This window comes from Squalius cephalus (assembly GCF_949319135.1).
Source record: "Squalius cephalus genome assembly, chromosome: 14".
Taxonomy (NCBI): Eukaryota; Metazoa; Chordata; class Actinopteri; order Cypriniformes; family Leuciscidae; genus Squalius; species Squalius cephalus.
The window spans coordinates 3219544-3237270 of NC_137135.1; the positions used below are offsets into that span (position 1 = coordinate 3219544).

The 17727-nt window shown below is 43.0% G+C and overlaps 1 protein-coding gene across 4 annotated transcripts in view; it reads right to left on the minus strand.

Annotated features, from left to right (window-relative positions):
* Positions 1-7078: 7078 nt before the first annotated feature.
* immt (inner membrane protein, mitochondrial (mitofilin)) overlaps positions 7079-17727 on the minus strand; it is a 22746-nt gene continuing 12097 nt past the window's right edge. For 3 of the 4 annotated variants that reach the window (XM_079892670.1, XM_079892673.1, XM_079892672.1), the window contains 7 exons: positions 17015-17118; positions 16333-16468; positions 14906-15035; positions 13387-13610; positions 10508-10639; positions 9227-9356; positions 7079-8186 (listed from right to left, as the gene is read on the minus strand). In XM_079892670.1, the coding sequence (XP_079748796.1) occupies positions 7579-8186; positions 9227-9356; positions 10508-10639; positions 13387-13610; positions 14906-15035; positions 16333-16468; positions 17015-17118 (1464 nt within the window). In that variant the 3' untranslated portion in view covers positions 7079-7578. The remainder of the gene's footprint in view (positions 8187-9226; positions 9357-10507; positions 10640-13386; positions 13611-14905; positions 15036-16332; positions 16469-17014; positions 17119-17727) is intronic. The other variant, XM_079892671.1, reaches the window with a different exon arrangement.

The window sequence follows — 17727 nt, forward strand, 5'->3', positions numbered from 1 at the left end:
CGCCACGGAGCAGTCTAGAGTGGCACTGGTAATGACTTTGTTGTCGGGACGCGCGGCTCTGTAGGGAACGGCGGTGTGGGAGAAACAACATCCCTGCTGTTCCTCGTTCCAAGCACTCGACGAGGAGATGAGGCGGGTATTTGATCGTGCGGTTACGGGCCGGGAGGCTGCCTGTAAACTCACCGATCTCCGCCAGAACAACAAGTCAGTATCCGACTATTCCATCGAGTTCCAGACCCTGGCAGCCGAGTGCAAATGGAACGAGGAGGCGCAGTGGGACATGTTCCTGCATGAGATGGCTGACCGTGTTCAAAAGGAGATTTAGGCTATGTTTACACGGAAACGACCTGAAGAGAAAACGCAAAAATGGCGTTGCTTTATCACTTTTTATTCTGCGTTTAGACAAGCGTTATGGGGGGGAAATCTGTATGCATATGGTGACGCAAAAGTGTGTGCAATTCGATGTAGTATGCACTCCAGGCGGCTAGGTGGCAATGTGAAGCACTGCCACACAGCAACACCAAGTCCGTGCGCCTGCATACAATCTTCACTGTCTAACAGACTTTTGCATTTTTACCCTTTAGACGGGAACGCGACGGTGGAGCGTTTTTAAGATTTCCACTCTGGAGGGTGGTTTCACTTTTTTGCGTTTTTAAGCCCCAAAAATGCCGTCGCCGTCTAAATGAAAGGCACATCTGATAAAATATTTTTACGTTTTCACCCTCGAGCGTTCTCGTGTAAACAGGGCCTTATACGTTGGAGTTACCAAGGAGTCTCAACAAACTAATCGGATTGGCGCTGCGCGTGGATACGTGTCTTCAACAACGAGAGAGTCGATCACACCAGACCCTGATTCCAGAATTTCCTGAGTACTCCAGTATCAGAGGTGGGAACATGGTCAGCCCCCCAATTGATCAAGAACCGATGCAGGTTGGTCGAGCTCAGCTTTCCCGGGAGGAGAGGGACCGTAGGAGGACAAGAGGACTTTGCCTTTACTGTGGCACGGCTGGACACTTTCTCATTGACTGTCCAGTAAAAGACCAAGCCCGACAGTAGAACGGAGGTTACTGTCGGGTGGAATATCAGTGGTGAAATCCTCATCAGCGACTCTCCTCCCGGTAAGACTGCAATGGGCAGACCAATTCCACATCTGCCAGGCATTGGTGGACTTAGGATCTGAGGGTAACCTCATAGACTGTTCTTTGGTCGAACATCTTCATATTCCGGTCACTTCACTTGAGCACAAGATTTCAGTCAACGCCATTAACGGACAGGTACTCCCAGGCATCACTCAGTCTACTGTACATGTGTTCTCACTCTTATCACCTCTGGAAACCATACCGAAAAGACTTCTTTCCTCATCACCAGTTCACCATTCGCACCAGTGGTATTGGGACATCCGTGGTTGGTTCAACACCAACCCAGGGTGGAATGGGGTCAGAATACAGTTTCTGCCTGGAGTGACCATTGCTATGCCTCTTGTCTTGTGTCTGCTTGTCCGTCTGTTTCTTGTTCTGTGTTGCAGGAGGAGCCAGTGAATCTGTCTAACGTGCTACCTGAGTATCTCGACCTGAAGGAAGTGTTCAGTAAGTCCCGGGCTGCTTCTCTTCTTCCGCATCGTCCCTACGACTGTGCTATAGATTTACTGCCAGGTACGTCTCTGCCTAAGGGCAAGTTATACTCGCTCTCTGTTCCTGAGAGGGAGGTCATGGAGAAATATATTTCTGATTCTCTGGCTGCCGGGATCATCCGTCCTTCTTCGTCTCCCGGTGGCGGGGGGTTCTTTTTCGTGGGGAAAAAGGATGGCTCCCTGCGACCATGTATTGACATCCGAGGGCTGAACAACATCACTGTAAAGAATACTTATCCTTTGCCGTTGATGTCTTCAGCCTTCGAGCGGTTGCAGGGAGCTTCTCTTTTCACGAAATTGGACCTACGTAACGCCTACCATTTGGTCCGCATAAGAAGGGGGGATAAGTGGAAAACGGCTTTCAATACCCCCAGGGGACACTTTAAATACTTGGTTATGCCCTTTGGCCTGTCCAACTCCCCCGCCGTTTTCCAACCACTCGTCAATGATGTGTTGAGAGACATGGTTGATCAGTTCATTTATGTCTACCTGGATGACATATTGATATTTTCTTCGTCTCTCCAGGAACATGTTCAACATGTCAGACGAGTGCTTCAAAGGTTGCTAGAGAATGGGCTTTTTGTCAAGGAGGAGAAGTGCGCGTTTCATGCACAGTCAGTCCCGTTTTTGGGGTACATCGTCTCGTCCGAGGGAGTGCGCATGGATCCTGACAAGGATAAGGCTGTGGTAGATTGGGCAATTCCAGATTCCCGCAAGGCCCTGCAGAGGTTCCTGGGATTCGCCAATTTTTACCGACGTTTTATTCGTAATTTCAGCCAACTAGCCGCTGCTCTGACTGCCTTGACCTCCACCAGAATGGCGTTCAGGTGGTCTAATGCTGCGGAAGAGGCATTTACCAACCTCAAGAGCCGCTTTGTTTCAGCTCCCATTCTTGTAGCCCCTGATCCCTCACGTCAGTTTGTGGTGGAGGTCGACGCGTCAGAGGTGGGGGTAGGTGCAGTACTTTCCCAGCGATCTTCTGCGGACGACAAGATGCACTCTTGCGCGTTCTTTTCTCATCGCTTATCGATTGCCGAACGTAACTACGATATTGGTAACAGAGAGTTGTTGGCAGTCAAGTTAGCATTGGAAGAATGGCGTCACTGGTTAGAGGGAGCGGGGGAACCCTTTATCGTCTGGACCAATCATAAGAACCTTGAATACATCAGGTCTGCCAAACGACTAAACTCCAGGCAGGCTCGTGGGCACTTTTTTTCGGTCGCTTTGACTTCTTGCTTTCAAATCGTCCAGGTTCTAAGAACATCAAACCTGATGCTTTGTCTCGAATTTTTGACCGCTCCGAACGCCCGTCTACTCCCGAATACAACTCATTGTTTCTACACTCACATGGGAGGTCGACAGACGTGGTTTCCGATAGGGGACCCCAGTTTATTTCCAAATTTTGGAGAGAGTTTTGTTGTTTACTGGGGGCGAGTGTAAGTTTGTCGTCTGGATTTCATCCTCAGACTAACGGTCAAGCTGAGCGAGCCAACCAAGATTTAGAAAAAGTATTACGATGTCTGGTTTCTCAGAATCCTTCCTCCTGGAGCCAACAAATCTCTTGGGTTGAGTACGTTCATAACTCGTTACCAGTTTCGTCCACGGGCCTCTCTCCGTTTGAGTGTAGACTAGGTTACCAGCCACCTATTTTACCTAGTCTGGAATCCGAAGTCGCTGTCGTCCAGAGGTGTCGCCACACAGGTGGGTGCGAGCACTAAGGTTCAGGCCGATCGCCACCGGCTGAAACCTCCCTTATAGGTCATTGGTCAAAAAGTGTGGCTTTCTTCTAAGAACATTCCTCTCCGCTCCGTTTTTAATAAACTGGCTCCCAAATTTATCGGCCCGTTTACTGTCACTAAGATCCTTAGCCCAGTGGCAGTCCGCCTCAAACTCCCTCCTGCGTACAGGAGAATTCATTCTGTTTTTCACGTTTCCAAAATTAAGCCTGTGTTTCATTCTCGTATTAATCCACCTGCTCCGGTTCCTTAAAAAAACATGGTTTAAAGAAAACTTGGAAAACTTCAACTATCATACCTTTTCCTAAAATCAATAAACCATTAGAGCTTAGTGACTATCGGCCAATGGCACTGACCTCTTTGGTGTTTAAAAGCTTTGAAAGGCTAGTTAAAAGGTATGTAGTGTCAAAAACCAAAAATATTTTAGACCCTTTGCAATTTGCATATCAGTCAAACAAGGAAATGGATGACGCGATTTTAACATTGTTGCATATTGTTTATTCGCATCTTGCAGGTTCCAAAAATCACGTGAAAATCCTATTTGCTGACTCTTCATCGGCTTTTAATATTATATTGCCAACTGTATTGGTCGAAAGTATTAGCCACAGTTTAATCTAGATGGAGGACTGATTTTGTGGTTGCGAGATTTTTTAAGGAACCGAGTACAGAAGAGTGAGTGTGGGTGGATCACTACTGGAGAAACAAATTACTAATGTTGGATCCCCACAAGGCTGTGTCCTCTCACCCCTACTGTTTATATTGTACACAAATAACTGTATAAGTGCCCATCCAGGGAGATATTTTATCAAATTTGCAGATGATAATGCATTAGTTAGTCTCCTTCAGGGGGACGAGGACAGTCATGGATCTGTTTTAAATGAATTTAGTTATTGGTGTGACATGTCAAACGTTAAATATTTCAAAAACAAAGGAGATGTGTATTGATTTTAGGAAGGAGTCTTCAGTGAGTGTGACCACTATTGAAGGGGAGCCAATTCAGAGTGTTAATGAGTATAAATATCTTGGAGTTGTCTTTGATCACAAACTGAGGTGGGATAAATGGACTGAGGCTGTAAACAAAAAAGGACAGCAAAGACTATACTTCCTTAGGAAGATGTTGTCATTTAATGTAAGTGTCTCAATCCTTAGAGTGTTTTATAATTCTTTTATTGAAAGTGTTTTTACATTTTGTATTACTTGTTGGTTTGGAAATGTCACAGTGGAACAAATGAGTTCGCTAAGGAAAGTCATGAGTATTGTGAGTAAACTAATTGGTATCCCTTTGAGAGGTCTTGAACAAATTTATCAAACCAGATGCCTCAACAAAAATCATATCAGATAATAGGCATCCTCTGTTCGATAAATTTGAGAGATTACCCTCGGGTCATTTAGGATGCCAGCAATTTTTAAAAATAGGGGTAAAAGTCCTTCCTGCCACAGGCAGTTAAATTGTTAAATGAAAGATAGTTTTGTTGTTTACTGAGCGGGTCTCAGTGATGATTCATGTTTTTTTTCTGTATTTATGTATATTGTTGGTCTTGTATGTACGCATGCTGAAACACAAGCAACAAAATTTCCCTAAGGGAATAAAAGTAATCAATCAGTTTGGATCCTCAACCTTCGTGTCTCAGAGCAGTACGTGACAGAAAGAAAGAACGATTAGTTAGAAAGAAAGAAAGATTAGTTAGAAAGAAAGAAAGATTCGTTAGAAAGAAAGAATGAATGAATGATTAGTTAGAAAGAAAGAAAGATTCATTAGAAAGAAAGAAAGATTAGTTAGAAAGAAAGAAAGATTTGTTAGAAAGAAAGAATGAATGAATGATTAGTTAGAAAGAAAGAAAGATTCATTAGAAAGAAAGAAAGATTAGTTAGAAAGAAATAAAGAGTAGTTATACTGAACAAACTTATAAACGCAACACTTTTGTTTTTGCCCCCATTTTTTCATGAGCTGAACTCAAAGATCTAAGACTTTTTCTATGTGCACAAAAGGCCTATTTCTCTCAAATATTGTTCACAAACCTGTCTAAATCTGTGTCAGTTAGCACTTCTCCTTTGCCGAGATAATCCATCCACCTCACAGGTGTGGCATATCAAGATGCTGATTAGACAGTATGATTATTGCACAGCTGTGCCATGACAGTTTCAGTGCAGCTTCAAAGGGCTTTAAACGATACCAGACGATGAATAAGGTCTTATCTAGCGAAACGATCGGTCATTTAAAAAATAAATAAAAAAGTTTAAGTTTTATAAGCACAAATGCTCACCTTTCTCTGTTCTGTGATGCGCGTTCGTGACGTCACGTAATACGCAATTACGTTGAAACATTACTATTGTATAATAGTAATACAGTATTATTGATCTGCCTGTACTGATGCTACTCTATGAGAACTGAACTGAGCTGGACGATGACAATTTTTTTGTAGAACTGCTTTATAGATGAAATGAACTTAAATGAATAATTGATGGTCTTTACAACAGAACTGAATCAACACTGAACTGACTTTAGCTGAACAACACCCGAAATGCATGCGCCACCTAAACTACCGGTACTCGTTATGCTTTGAATAATCTGTATTGTATAAAGCGTTTTAGAAATAAAGGTGACTTGGCGTGAACCAATCTCTTCTTCCGCTTAACTAGTTACAACATGAAATAAACATGAAGATCAGAAGGTCTGTTAAAAGACAGTATGTGTATACAGAGAGTGTCCTTCACTTGGCTGGATGTTGTCTTTACCATTATCCACCACTCTTGTCTTCTCTGGACGTCCAGGCCTTCTTATGTTGCTGAGCTCACCAATGCATTTTTTAGTCCTGTACCAAATGGTTGATTTGGCCACTCCTAATGTTCCTGCCATCTCTCTGATGGATGGCTTTTGCGTTTGAAGCCTGTTTCATGTGCATGATGTGTGTTCACAGCAACAGCTTTCAAATACAAATTCAAAAACACTTAAGAGTCAACTCCAGACCTTTAATTGTTGATGAAATAACACCTGTCCATGAAACAGCTTTTGAGTCAATTGTCCAGTTACTTTTGGTCCCTTGAAAAAGAGGGGTCTACATATTAAAGAGCAGTAATTCCTAAACCTTTCCTCCAATTTGGATGTGAATACCCTTAAAATTAAGCGGAGACTGTGCACTTTAAGCCCATATTCATTATTAAACAGTAATTTGAGCATGTTTTGGTAAACAGCTAAAATAACAAAAAATTGTGTTAAACTCATCTTTGATCACCAATATGACATATTTTAAAAAGAATTCCTTAAAAAAAATTTCTTCATGCCTTAAAATTTCTTGAATGTAACGCGACACCCTTGCTTCATTTAGTATACGTGGGTCTATGAATATGCAAATGAGCCCCGCCTCCACTCACTCACTCAGCTCAGAGATCCACTGGTTGACGATCACACGTTGATCTGATTGGTTACAAGGTAGTTTGTGTCGTCAGAAACACCAGCGATTTCAAAGCGTGTTTTTGAGACTGTCTTTGGTTCACTGCAGTTTTAAGGAGGAAATACTCAGCAATGCTGTCGACTTATGAATTTACACATGCTTTGTCTTAAAGCATATTAAACACACCACATAGACACATAAACAACATTAAACGCTGGATTTTCACCAGAGAGGGACTTTAAATTAAAACAAACCCCTGCTAAACCAGATCTGACTGTTTTTAAAACTCACACATGCAAATAACTGAAATGCCATTCTCGTCAACAACCATGATTTATTGATCTCCAATATTGAATGAGAAAAGCACTGATTATTCTCAACAATCTGGGTTAATAACCAACCAGTAAATATTTAACTTTGAAACTGAAGAGTTACACGTGCATCGTGAAGCGGTGAACAGGTTACCATCCGATGAGCCGGAGGCATTCAATCATATACAGTGAGTGCCGCCACTGTCAAGATCAACACAGCCTTGAGATGTGTTTCTCCGCGTATATGAGGTGCAGCTACTGGCTGTTCTGGTTGGTATGCCACTTGAGAACTGTTTTAAGGGCAAAGACTTCCTGCAAAGGTAATTCGGACAGATTTCTGGCTAGCACACAAAACTATTAATAAATTAATCAGCTGAGCAGAAGGCTCCGTTAACAGCGGGCAAATGAAACGCCTCGTAATTTACATAATCTCCACAGAGTGGGTGTGGCTAAGGGGCCAGTGGGTGTGGCTAAGGGGCATGGGTGTGGCTAAGGTCATGTGGGTGTGGCTAAGGGGCCTGTGTGGTGCCCAACCCCACGGCATTAGCATACGCCGAGAGCAGGCTGATCACCTGCTTGGTTTCTAAAGTGAGCCGGGCTTCTTTGAGCCAGTCCTGCGCCACGCGCTGCGACTCGCCACGTAGCTGGTTGATGAACTTCGCGGCTAGTTCCAGGTCTCCGCGCTCGATGCTGTACGTAGCGTAGGCGAGCAGCTTGAATGTGTCGAGATCTTCGGCCGCTAGTTTAGCCGGCGGCGCTTCTTGCTCTCTCTCGAACAAAAGGACGGACTGCAGGTAGGATAGGAAGTACTGGTATAGGCTGTTGCGGGTCTCGTCGATGAGCGCCACGCGGCGAGCGAGCCGGCGGATGTCGTAGAAGCGCGCGCGGAGGCTAGCTTCGCTGTAGACGCCTCGGCTCAGAGACTCTTCGGGAATGGCGGTGGCCAGCGCCTGGGCGAACTCGTTTTCCGCACAGGTTTCTTTGATGGCGAGCACAGCGCCCTCTAGAGGCTCGGTGGGGGAGTCGGCACCTGCAGACTTCAGCGTGTAGTTCAGAGCCTCTACGGAAAGCCACAACTGGTGAGCCTTGCGGGCCTCTTCCTCAGCAGTCACATGACCTTCGAGACAGGAGAGAACACGTCAAGCGAAGGTCAAACGCAAGCCAGATGTGGTTGAAGTTTTAAGAACTTTATTGAACAATATTAACAACCATAATTGGTCTCAATCAGACAACAGACACGTACCATAACATTAGATAAAGAAAATATAAATAAAGTAAACTAAAGAAATAAAATAAATATGTTTAAATAAATAAAGAAATAAAAGACTATGGGGTTTTCAGCAAGTTTAGATCCTCTATCAAAGTAGATAAGATTAAGGCATTCTTTTCCTTCATTCATTTTAGCGATAAGTAGTAATGCCACAGTTCCTTATGAAAAACGTAAAAGTTTGGAAGTGTTTTCAGGAATCTATTCTTTTGTACAAATAATTTCTCAAGAATAATAAATGTGTTAACTGCCACGTCATGCGTGTCATCTGCCATAAAAATACCAAATATTACATTTTCCTTTGTTAATACAGGTAAATATTCAAATTTAGGAAACCAGTAATGCAAATCCTCCCAAAAGGCACAGGCAAATGTACAATCATAAAACAGATGTTCTGTTGTTTCAATCAGATCAACACAAAAAGAGCAAATCGACATCGTAATCATTCTCTAGATGGATATACTACATTAAGAGTTTTATAGTGCACTTCCTTAGCTTTTGGTGCAACTGGAAATGTAAGATATTTTGTTCTTAAAATCTTCACTTCAACACTGGAAAAATATTGAAAAATGTCATTTTTATTTGAAGAAAAAGGACAATTCCTTAAAGGCTTTCTGAATTGTAATATTGGGTGAGTTTAGGTGAGTGAGAGAAACTCTTAGGAAGACCGCGGGTTACGTTACTTTGAGGAACGTTTAAGAGGACATCTGGATTATAGATTGCAGGATTGCTTTGATAAGGTTAACATACTGTTTTCTGGCGAATAAATGACATTCTGAACAGAAAGACTCAAAAGACTCCAGTATTATCTGAAATATGCCTCACAGACCATATTCCTGTCTCCCACCCATTTGTGTATGTGTGTGAAGAGCGAGTTTGGGAAGGCTTACTGTCGATGGCCTCCTCGATGCCCTTGAGTCGGGCGTACGCTGCGTTCATGTCCAGCGTGAAGGTGTCCAGCTGCTCCTGGGTCAGTCTGCGGTAATGAGTCTCCTGCTCCATCATCTTACTGCTCAGGACCTGCACACACACACACACACACACACACGTTTAGATGGATATCATCATCTCTTTTCAATACTGATTCAGTAGAACTGGAGAACACCAAAGATAGTTATGGAAATAATGGATTAGTGATGCTACTAAAATGAAGTAGCATCAGAAACAGAAACACCAAAACCGAAGATAATGTTTCATAAGTTCTATTATTATTGTTATTGTTTTAGGCCTAATAACATCTGGCGAAGGAACTACCTTCAGGCTAATCTGGGTACATTTACATTTGTGCCATGTGTAATATGTTAATATAATACATATCATTGTAACATGATTAATGTACACTGTCCCTTTTCTAAATAATAGTAAAACTTTTTTTATTTAACCCAAACTGAAAATAAAGTTTAATAATAAATAAATCAAAATGTAGACTTTTTTTTCTTTTTCTTTTTTTTCTACAAAGGCATTTTTATACAAATTTTTTAATTATCTAGTTATGTTTCTACTCCAATTTGTTGTTGGAATATAAATATTTAAATTAAAAACCTGTTTTCATGACAGATCTATTCAAGCACATATTAAATAATGAAGACAACAGGTTAAGTAAAAATATAGTTATTTTTCTCTAGTTATTTTTCCATCTGACTGTCGAGTTTATGATCACTGAATGGCTTTTCTGAGGTAAATATGACGTTATATTGTTTTATTGACGTCTTTCTGCGGTTGAAACACTGATTGATGGATTACATGAGACATGACTGAGTTCAGTTTGCTGCTATAACTAGTAGTAAAGAGGAAGAGATGATCGCTTCATCTGTCACACACACATTAAAGAGACACAAACACACATTTACTGACTGAATTAAGTGATGAAACTGACCATATTTGTTACTTTTGATACTGAAAAAACGAAGTCTCAGCTTTCAAAGCACAAAGCTTATTGTGATTAATTGGACGCCAGGCGCTACAAATAATGTTTAGTAAAGTTTAGTTCAGGCATCCAGTGAAAACAGCACAGACTAAAAGATCGATTCTTGGGGTTTAAGATGTAAATATTGGTTGATCAAAGGAGAATCGACTAAAATTGAGTCAGTCAGACAGGTTGCCCATCCCATTTCTGTGGTGAGGAGCTCCTCTAATTGTTAAACGAGCGACTGATGTGTGTGTGTGCGCACCTCTTGAGCCTCCTGGCGCAGCTCCTGCTCCTGGACCTTCAGCACGTCCCTCAGGTGATCAGTGTGAGCCGCCGCCTGACGCCTCAGCTGAGTCCTCATCTCAGCCTCCAGCACCTCACGCACCTCCTGGAGCTGGTGACACACACACACACACACACACACACACACACACACACACACACACACACACACACACACACACACACACACACACACACACACACAACACACACCTTTAAGCTTTAAAACTGCTACAATTTAAAAAAAATACAATTTCATGCTATTAAATCTGCGTCAAGTTGGAGTAATGATGCTGTCAGGAATAAATTACACTTTAATATATATATATATATATTCACATATAAAAAGGCTGATTTACATTGGAATAATAATTTCACAATATTACAGCATTGATGAGCAGGAGAGACAAAAACTAAAACAGTAACGCATCCCCAGCGTTTGAGCGGTGCAGCGTTTAGCTTCAGCGTGTGAGTGTTTAGCATGTGAGTGTGTTTAGCATTTGAGTGTGTTGCAGCGTGTGCGTGTGTTTTGCGTGTGAGTATGTTTTGCGTGTTAGCGTGTTTAGCATGTGAGGTTGTTGCAGCGAGTGAGTGTTTAGCATGAGTGTTGCAGCATGTGAGTGTGTTTAGCATGTTAGCGTGTTGCAGCGTGTCAGTGTGTTTAGCGTGTGAGTGTGTTGCAGCATGTGAGTGTTTAGCATGAGTGTTGCAGCGTGAGTGTTGTAGCATGTGAGTGTGTTGCAGCGTGTGAGTGTGTTTAGCATGAGTGTTGCAGCATGTGAGTGTGTTTAGCATGTTAGCGTGTTGCAGCGTGTCAGTGTGTTTAGCGTGTGAGTGTGTTGCAGCATGTGAGTGTTTAGAATGTGAGCATGTTGAGTGTGTTTAGTGTGAGTGTTGCAGCGTGTGAATGTTTAGCGTGAGCGTTTAGCGTGTGAGCGTTTAACATGAGTGTGTTGCAGCGTGTTAGTGTGTTTAGCGTGAGCGTGTTGCAGCGTGTTTAATGTGTGAGTGTTGCAGTGTGTAAGTGTTTAGTGTGTGAGCATGTTGAGTGTGTGTGTTGCAGCGTGTGAGTGTGTCGCAGCGTGAGCGTGTTGCAGCGTGTGATTCAGCATGTGAGTGTGTTTAGCGTGTGAGTGTGTTTAGCGTGTGAGTGTTTAGCATGTTAGTGTGAGTGAGTGTGTTTGGCATGTGTGTGTTTAGGGTGTGAGCGTGTGTGTGTGTTTAGAGTGTTAGCGTGTTAGGGTGTGAGTGTGTTTCAGCGTGTGAGTGTGTTTAACATTTTGGCGTGTGCGTGTGTTTTAGCGTGTGCATGTGTTTAGCGTGTTTAGCGTGTGAGTGTGTTTAGCGTGTGAGTGTGTTTAGCGTGTGAGTGTGTTTAGCGTGTGAGTGTTTAGCGTGTGAGTGTGTTTAGCGTGTGAGTGTGTTTAGCGTGTGTTTAGCTTGTGAGTGTGTTTAGCGTGTGAGTGTGTTTAGCTTGTGAGTGTGTTTAGCGTGTGAGTGAGTGTGTTTAGCGTGTGAGTGAGTGTGTTTAGCGTGTGAGTGAGTGTGTTTAGCGTGTGAGTGTGTTTAGCGTGTGAGTGTGTTTAGCGTGTTAAGGTGTGAGTGTTTAGCGTGAGTGTGTTTAGCGTGTGTTTAGCATGTTAGTGTGTGAGTGAGTGTGTTTGGCATGTGTGTGTTTAGGGTGTGAGCGTGTGTGTTTAGTGTGTTAGCGTGTTAGGGTGTGAGTGTGTTTCAGCGTGTGAGTGTGTTTAACGTGTTAGTGTGTGCGTGTGTTTTGCGTGTGAGCATGTTTTGCGTGCGAGTGTGTTTTGCATGTGTGTTTTGCGTGTGAGTGTGTTTAGCGTGTGCGTGTGTTTAGCGTGTTTCAGCATGTGAGTGTGTGTGTTTAGCGTGTGAGTGTGTGTGTGTGTGTGTGTGTGTTTAGCGTGTGAGTGAGTGTGTTGCAGTGTGAGTGTGTTTAGCGTGTTAAGGTGTGAGTGTGTTTAGCGTGTGAGTGAGTGTTTAGCGTGTGTGTGTGTGTGTTTAGCGTGTTAAGGTGTGAGTGTGTTTAGCGTGAGTGAGTGTTTAGCGTGTGTGTGTGTGTGTTTAGCATGTTAAGGTGTGAGTGTGTTTAGCGTGTGAGTGAGTGTTTAGCGTGTGTGTGTGTGTTTAGCATGTTAAGGTGTGAGTGTGTTTAGCGTGTGAGTGAGTGTTTAGCGTGTGTGTGTGTGTGTTTAGCGTGTTAAGGTGTGAGTGTGTTTAGTGTGTGAGTGAGTGTTTAGCGTGTGTGTGTGTGTTTAGCATGTTAGCATGTGAGTGTGTTTAGCGTGTGAGTGAGTGTTTAGCGTGTGAGTGAGTGTTTAGCGTGTGAGTGAGTGTGTTTAGCGTGTGAGTGAGTGTTTAGCGTGTGAGTGAGTGTTTGTCATGTTAGCATGTGAGTGTGTTTAGCGTGTGTGTTTAGCATGTTAGCATGTGAGTGTGTTTAGCATGTGTGTGTGTGTGTGTGTTTAGCGTGTGAGTGAGTGTGTTTAGCGTGTGAGTGTGTGTGTGTGTGTGTGTTTAGCGTGTGAGTGTGTTTAGCGTGTGAGTGTGTGTTTAGCGTGTGTGTGTGTGTGTTTAGCGTGTGAGTGAGTGTGTTTAGCGTGTGAGTGTGTGTGTGTGTGTGTGTGTTTAGCGTGTGAGTGAGTGAGTGAGTGTGTTTAGCGTGTGAGTGTGTGTTTAGCATGTGTGTGTGTGTGTGTTTAGCGTGTGAGTGTGTGTTTAGCATGTTTCAGCATGTGAGTGTGTGTGTGTGTGTGTGTGTGTGAGTGAGTGAGTGTGTTGCAGCATGTGAGTGTGTGTGTGTGTGTGTTTAGCGTGTGAGTGAGTGTGTTGCAGCACCTTCTTCTCCTGCTGGATCCTGATGTCCTCTCGGCTGTGCTCGAGTGCTGACGCCACGGCTCTGTCCTGCGCTCGCTGGTTCTCCAGCTTCTGCTGCTCCAGCGCCGTCTCGATGTGGATCTGCTCACGCACGCGCTGCTCCGCTAGCTCGCGGTTCAGCTGGTCGATGCGCCGGTGCGCGTGAGCGATCAGGGAGTTCAAGTCATCGGCGCTCAGCTTTCCCGCTGGCAAACACAACAGAGCAGTGCTGGAACTAGGCTGGCATGAGTGGATACACTTCAGCATTATTAAAGACCAGTAAACACTCGCTAATTAAAAAAGGACTATTTAAAAAATTAGCAATCGCAGCAAATAGATACAACTGAACAAATATATGATTGAAATAAACAGTGTTTTAAGATTTTTAGGTATTCAGGTTCAGAAACTGTAATCAAATGTAAATTAACACTGCACTTTATAAAATATACATTAGAAATATAGTTACAAAAGTTATTCAGTGAAGAACGAGTGAATCTTCTCTGTCTTTTGTTTGATCAGTGTTATTATAGAGACGCCGCAGGAATATTAGTGCTGTCACTTTAAGAGTTGAACAGATCCAGTATACGGACACACGCATGAGGTCAGCAGACGGAGAGAAGACGGTGTTTAGTGGCTGTTTGAACACATTCGACCGCATGAGCGTTTACACTAGTAAAGCAGTGTGTGTTTAACTCCCTCTGGAAGTGCTGGAGAGTGGACGAGCTCAAAGCGTTTCAGACCCGTTTACACCTGTGTTTAGAGTCGTCCACTTGTGATCCGATCCACCAAAACACATTTCAACACCTGGGATCAACAGTAGGATTGTGGGGAAAAAAATCAATTCATATATGAATTACGATTATATCTTCTACCGATTTGTATTGATTCACAAATTTCAAAAATCGATTTTCTAAAGTGTTAGACTCCTCCTAAAGCTTTAACTTCGCAGTCCTACTTAAAGTTACAGTAAAGGACTGAATGCGGTGCTCGCGCTGACGGACACACAGATGAAGTACGAGCACAGATGAGCCACTCGCATGCGATCGCCAGTGCAGTTCTCTTTCACAGATACACACACGCTTATGTCAAAGTGCACATTATGTGGAGTATTCAGTGTAAACAGAGTCTGTCATGTCCAACGCGAACGAAAACAAATGGGAGAAAATCAGATGTGTAACAGTATATTAGATCCGTGCATTCACTCTTAAAGGGACAGCAGCCTCATAAACTGTTGCCTTCATGTTAATAAAAAAAAATAATTGCTTGCAGTCAGCTTTAAGGGCATTTTTTTATAATATTGGGTTGACAATTTTTTTTTACTGTCTACTGCAGTCAAATATGAAAAGTAACACAAAACAAACATAAAACTACAATCAAATCAATGCACATATCAAATCGAATTTTGATTAAAAATCGAGAATCGATTAGAATCGAATCATGAGGTGCCAGAAGATTCCCACCCCTAGTAAACTGGGCCATGTGTGTGTGTGTGAGATCTTACAGAGTCCCTTCCAGTTGGCCTGGATCTCTGGTGTGATGTTGGCGAGCTCCTGCTGGAACTGAGCTTTGGCTTCGTTCACCAGCTCACTGTACTGAGACACGACCTTCGCCTCCGACTGCGCCGTCTGCACCTGCACAACACACACACACACACACAACACACACACACACAAAAAACACAACACTCAGGTGTGAGACACGCACTCCAGATGGGACACACTGATGCGTCTCTGTGAGTATTAAGCTAAAGGGATTACAGGCTCTACTCTCATTCATACAGTCAAACCTTCATTATTCAGACACTTCATCATTTCTCACATTATCAGTTTATTCACTATAGTTCAGAAAATGGTGATAAAATATGAGCAGAACTCAGAGTTCTCAGATCAGTTGATATTTGACTGGTTTTGTCCGTCCTTCTGTTAGACTGTCTCACACATGAATTATGTTGAATATCTGCCAGCTGTTAAATTTAACTACACAATTAGATAATACCAGTTTAGCTCAACCAATCACCAAGCAATGCTTCATTGTGTTCAGTCTGTGTGTAAAAAGAGCATTAGTTATTAAAGAAAACACACTTCAGCAAAACATGATCAGCTCAAAGTGCCTGAATCATTTTTGGTCCCAAATTTTTACAAATTTTACTGGTAGTCGCTGTATGAAGAATATTTGGTTATAATATGTAACAGTTTATTTTATTCCCTTAAGTTTAATAAACATCAGCTCTGTGATTGGTTCTAGTTTCTTTCATCGCCGCTTTCTTGCTAAAATGAAGCCGTTTCTATCCGAGAAGTCTCTGGAAGTCCCAATCCATGCTTTTATTATGACTAGGCTGGATTATTGCAACTCCATCTACTATGGTACATCTAAAACTCATATTTCTCATTTACAAATGGTTCAAAAAGCAGCAAAGGATGTAAAGTGTACGCATCTCAGTCCCACTTCTGAAAGACCGACACTGGCTGCCAGTTAATTATAGAGTCGAGTTTAGATCCTATCACTGGTCTATAAATCTCTACATGATCAAGCGCAGAGCGATCTGTGTATTACCACACCACTAGAATCCCTCACGGGTTTATGAGGTCTGAAGATCAACACTCACTCCACACTCCAAGAGCTGGCTCGGGGTGATAGAGCTTCTTCTGCGGCCCGTCACACTTTTTTTAATACATTGTAATGTCTTGTTTTGTTCTTCTCTGTTTCCTGTTATCTGTCATCTTATGGTCTTCTTCTTCTGTACAGCACTGTGGTCAGCCTTGTTGCGGTCACTAAATGTGCTTTAGAAATAAACTAAACTGAAACTGATTTTGCTCTCCTCACTTGCATTAATGAACTATAGTGTCCTGAACACACTAGCAAAAAAATGATATCTGGTGTGTGGATAGTTTTTGGTTTGACTGTATTAACACAGATTGAGATCCTCACCTTGGTGACCACTTTATCCAGGTCCACGATCATGCTGTGCAGGTTCTCCTCGGCCGCCAGGATCTGTGGTCTCGCCGAGTCGATCTTGGTTTGTTTTGCGCTGTTGATCACTTCCCGAAGCTTCTCTAGCTCTCCTCTAAACACACACAGGACAGGGATGGACCAGACAGTATGGGTAAGCCTCTCTCTGTGCAGTATAGTCCATTTGATGATAGAAAACACACATTTAATTTTCATTTCTAACAAAAATAAGACGGTTGCGATATATACCATGCAACATTAACATGACAAAACAGCTGATAGCGTGAAGTGAGGCTCCAGTCACAGTGTCCTCCTCTATATCCGTGTGTGTGTGTGTGTGTGTGTGTGTGTGTGCCCTTGTTTATATTACATTGTGGGGACCAAATGTCCCCATAAGAATAGTAAAACCTGAGATCACCTACATTGTGGGGACCAGCCAGCGGTGCCCACTTTTCAAAAGGCTTATAAATCACACAGGATGAGTTGTTTTGAGAAAGTAAAAATGCAGAATGTTTCCTGTGATGGGCAGGTTTAGGGGCAGGGGCAGTGTAAGGGGACAGAATGTACAGTTTGTACGGTATAAAAACCATTACGTCTATGGAGAGTCCCCACAAAGATAGTGAACCAGACATGTGTGTGTGTGTGTGTGTGATGATCTCACTTGGCTTTCAGCAGGGCGTCTCCAGCCTCATCCACGGCTCTGGTTCTCTCGCTCAGAGCTTCAGTCAGAGCTTTCCACTGAGCAGACTTCTCATCTGGAGGAGTCTGCACGCACACACACACACACACACACACACACACACACACACACACACACACACACACACACACACACACACACACAAGCGTGTTATGACCAGCAGAAAACAGCTCGTCACAGCCTCAGACGTCTCACACACATGGACCACCCACACTCTGTAATGTTTTCTCATATAGAGCTGGTAAGTCCCGCCCCTTCCGCTAACCCCTCTGGACCTCTAGGTTGAAAAATCGTCAATGCAAGTGAATGGGAGAAAATAATTATTTTCTGGTCCCGTTTGAATTGTGCCATGAATGTGAACATATGTTGTCTGTGAATTTTTTATATAATTTTTCGTGTAAAGAATGCTACAATTTAGCGTGTAGAAGTTTGATACGGTTAGACTTTATGTGAGAGCACTTTGTGGACTACAACTCTTCGCTGCTTTCGACGCGTTTGAAACGTCAACACCACTAGCACACGGACACTAGCTCACGGATCCCGCTAAACATGGCTGTGTCTTTGGTGCACTTCACCGCCTTCTTTCAGGGAGAGGACAAAATCGCTGAGGTTGGCGAAAACCACGGGTAAGTCAACTTTATGGGGTGACGTCACATAGGCGACATGTAGTCTTT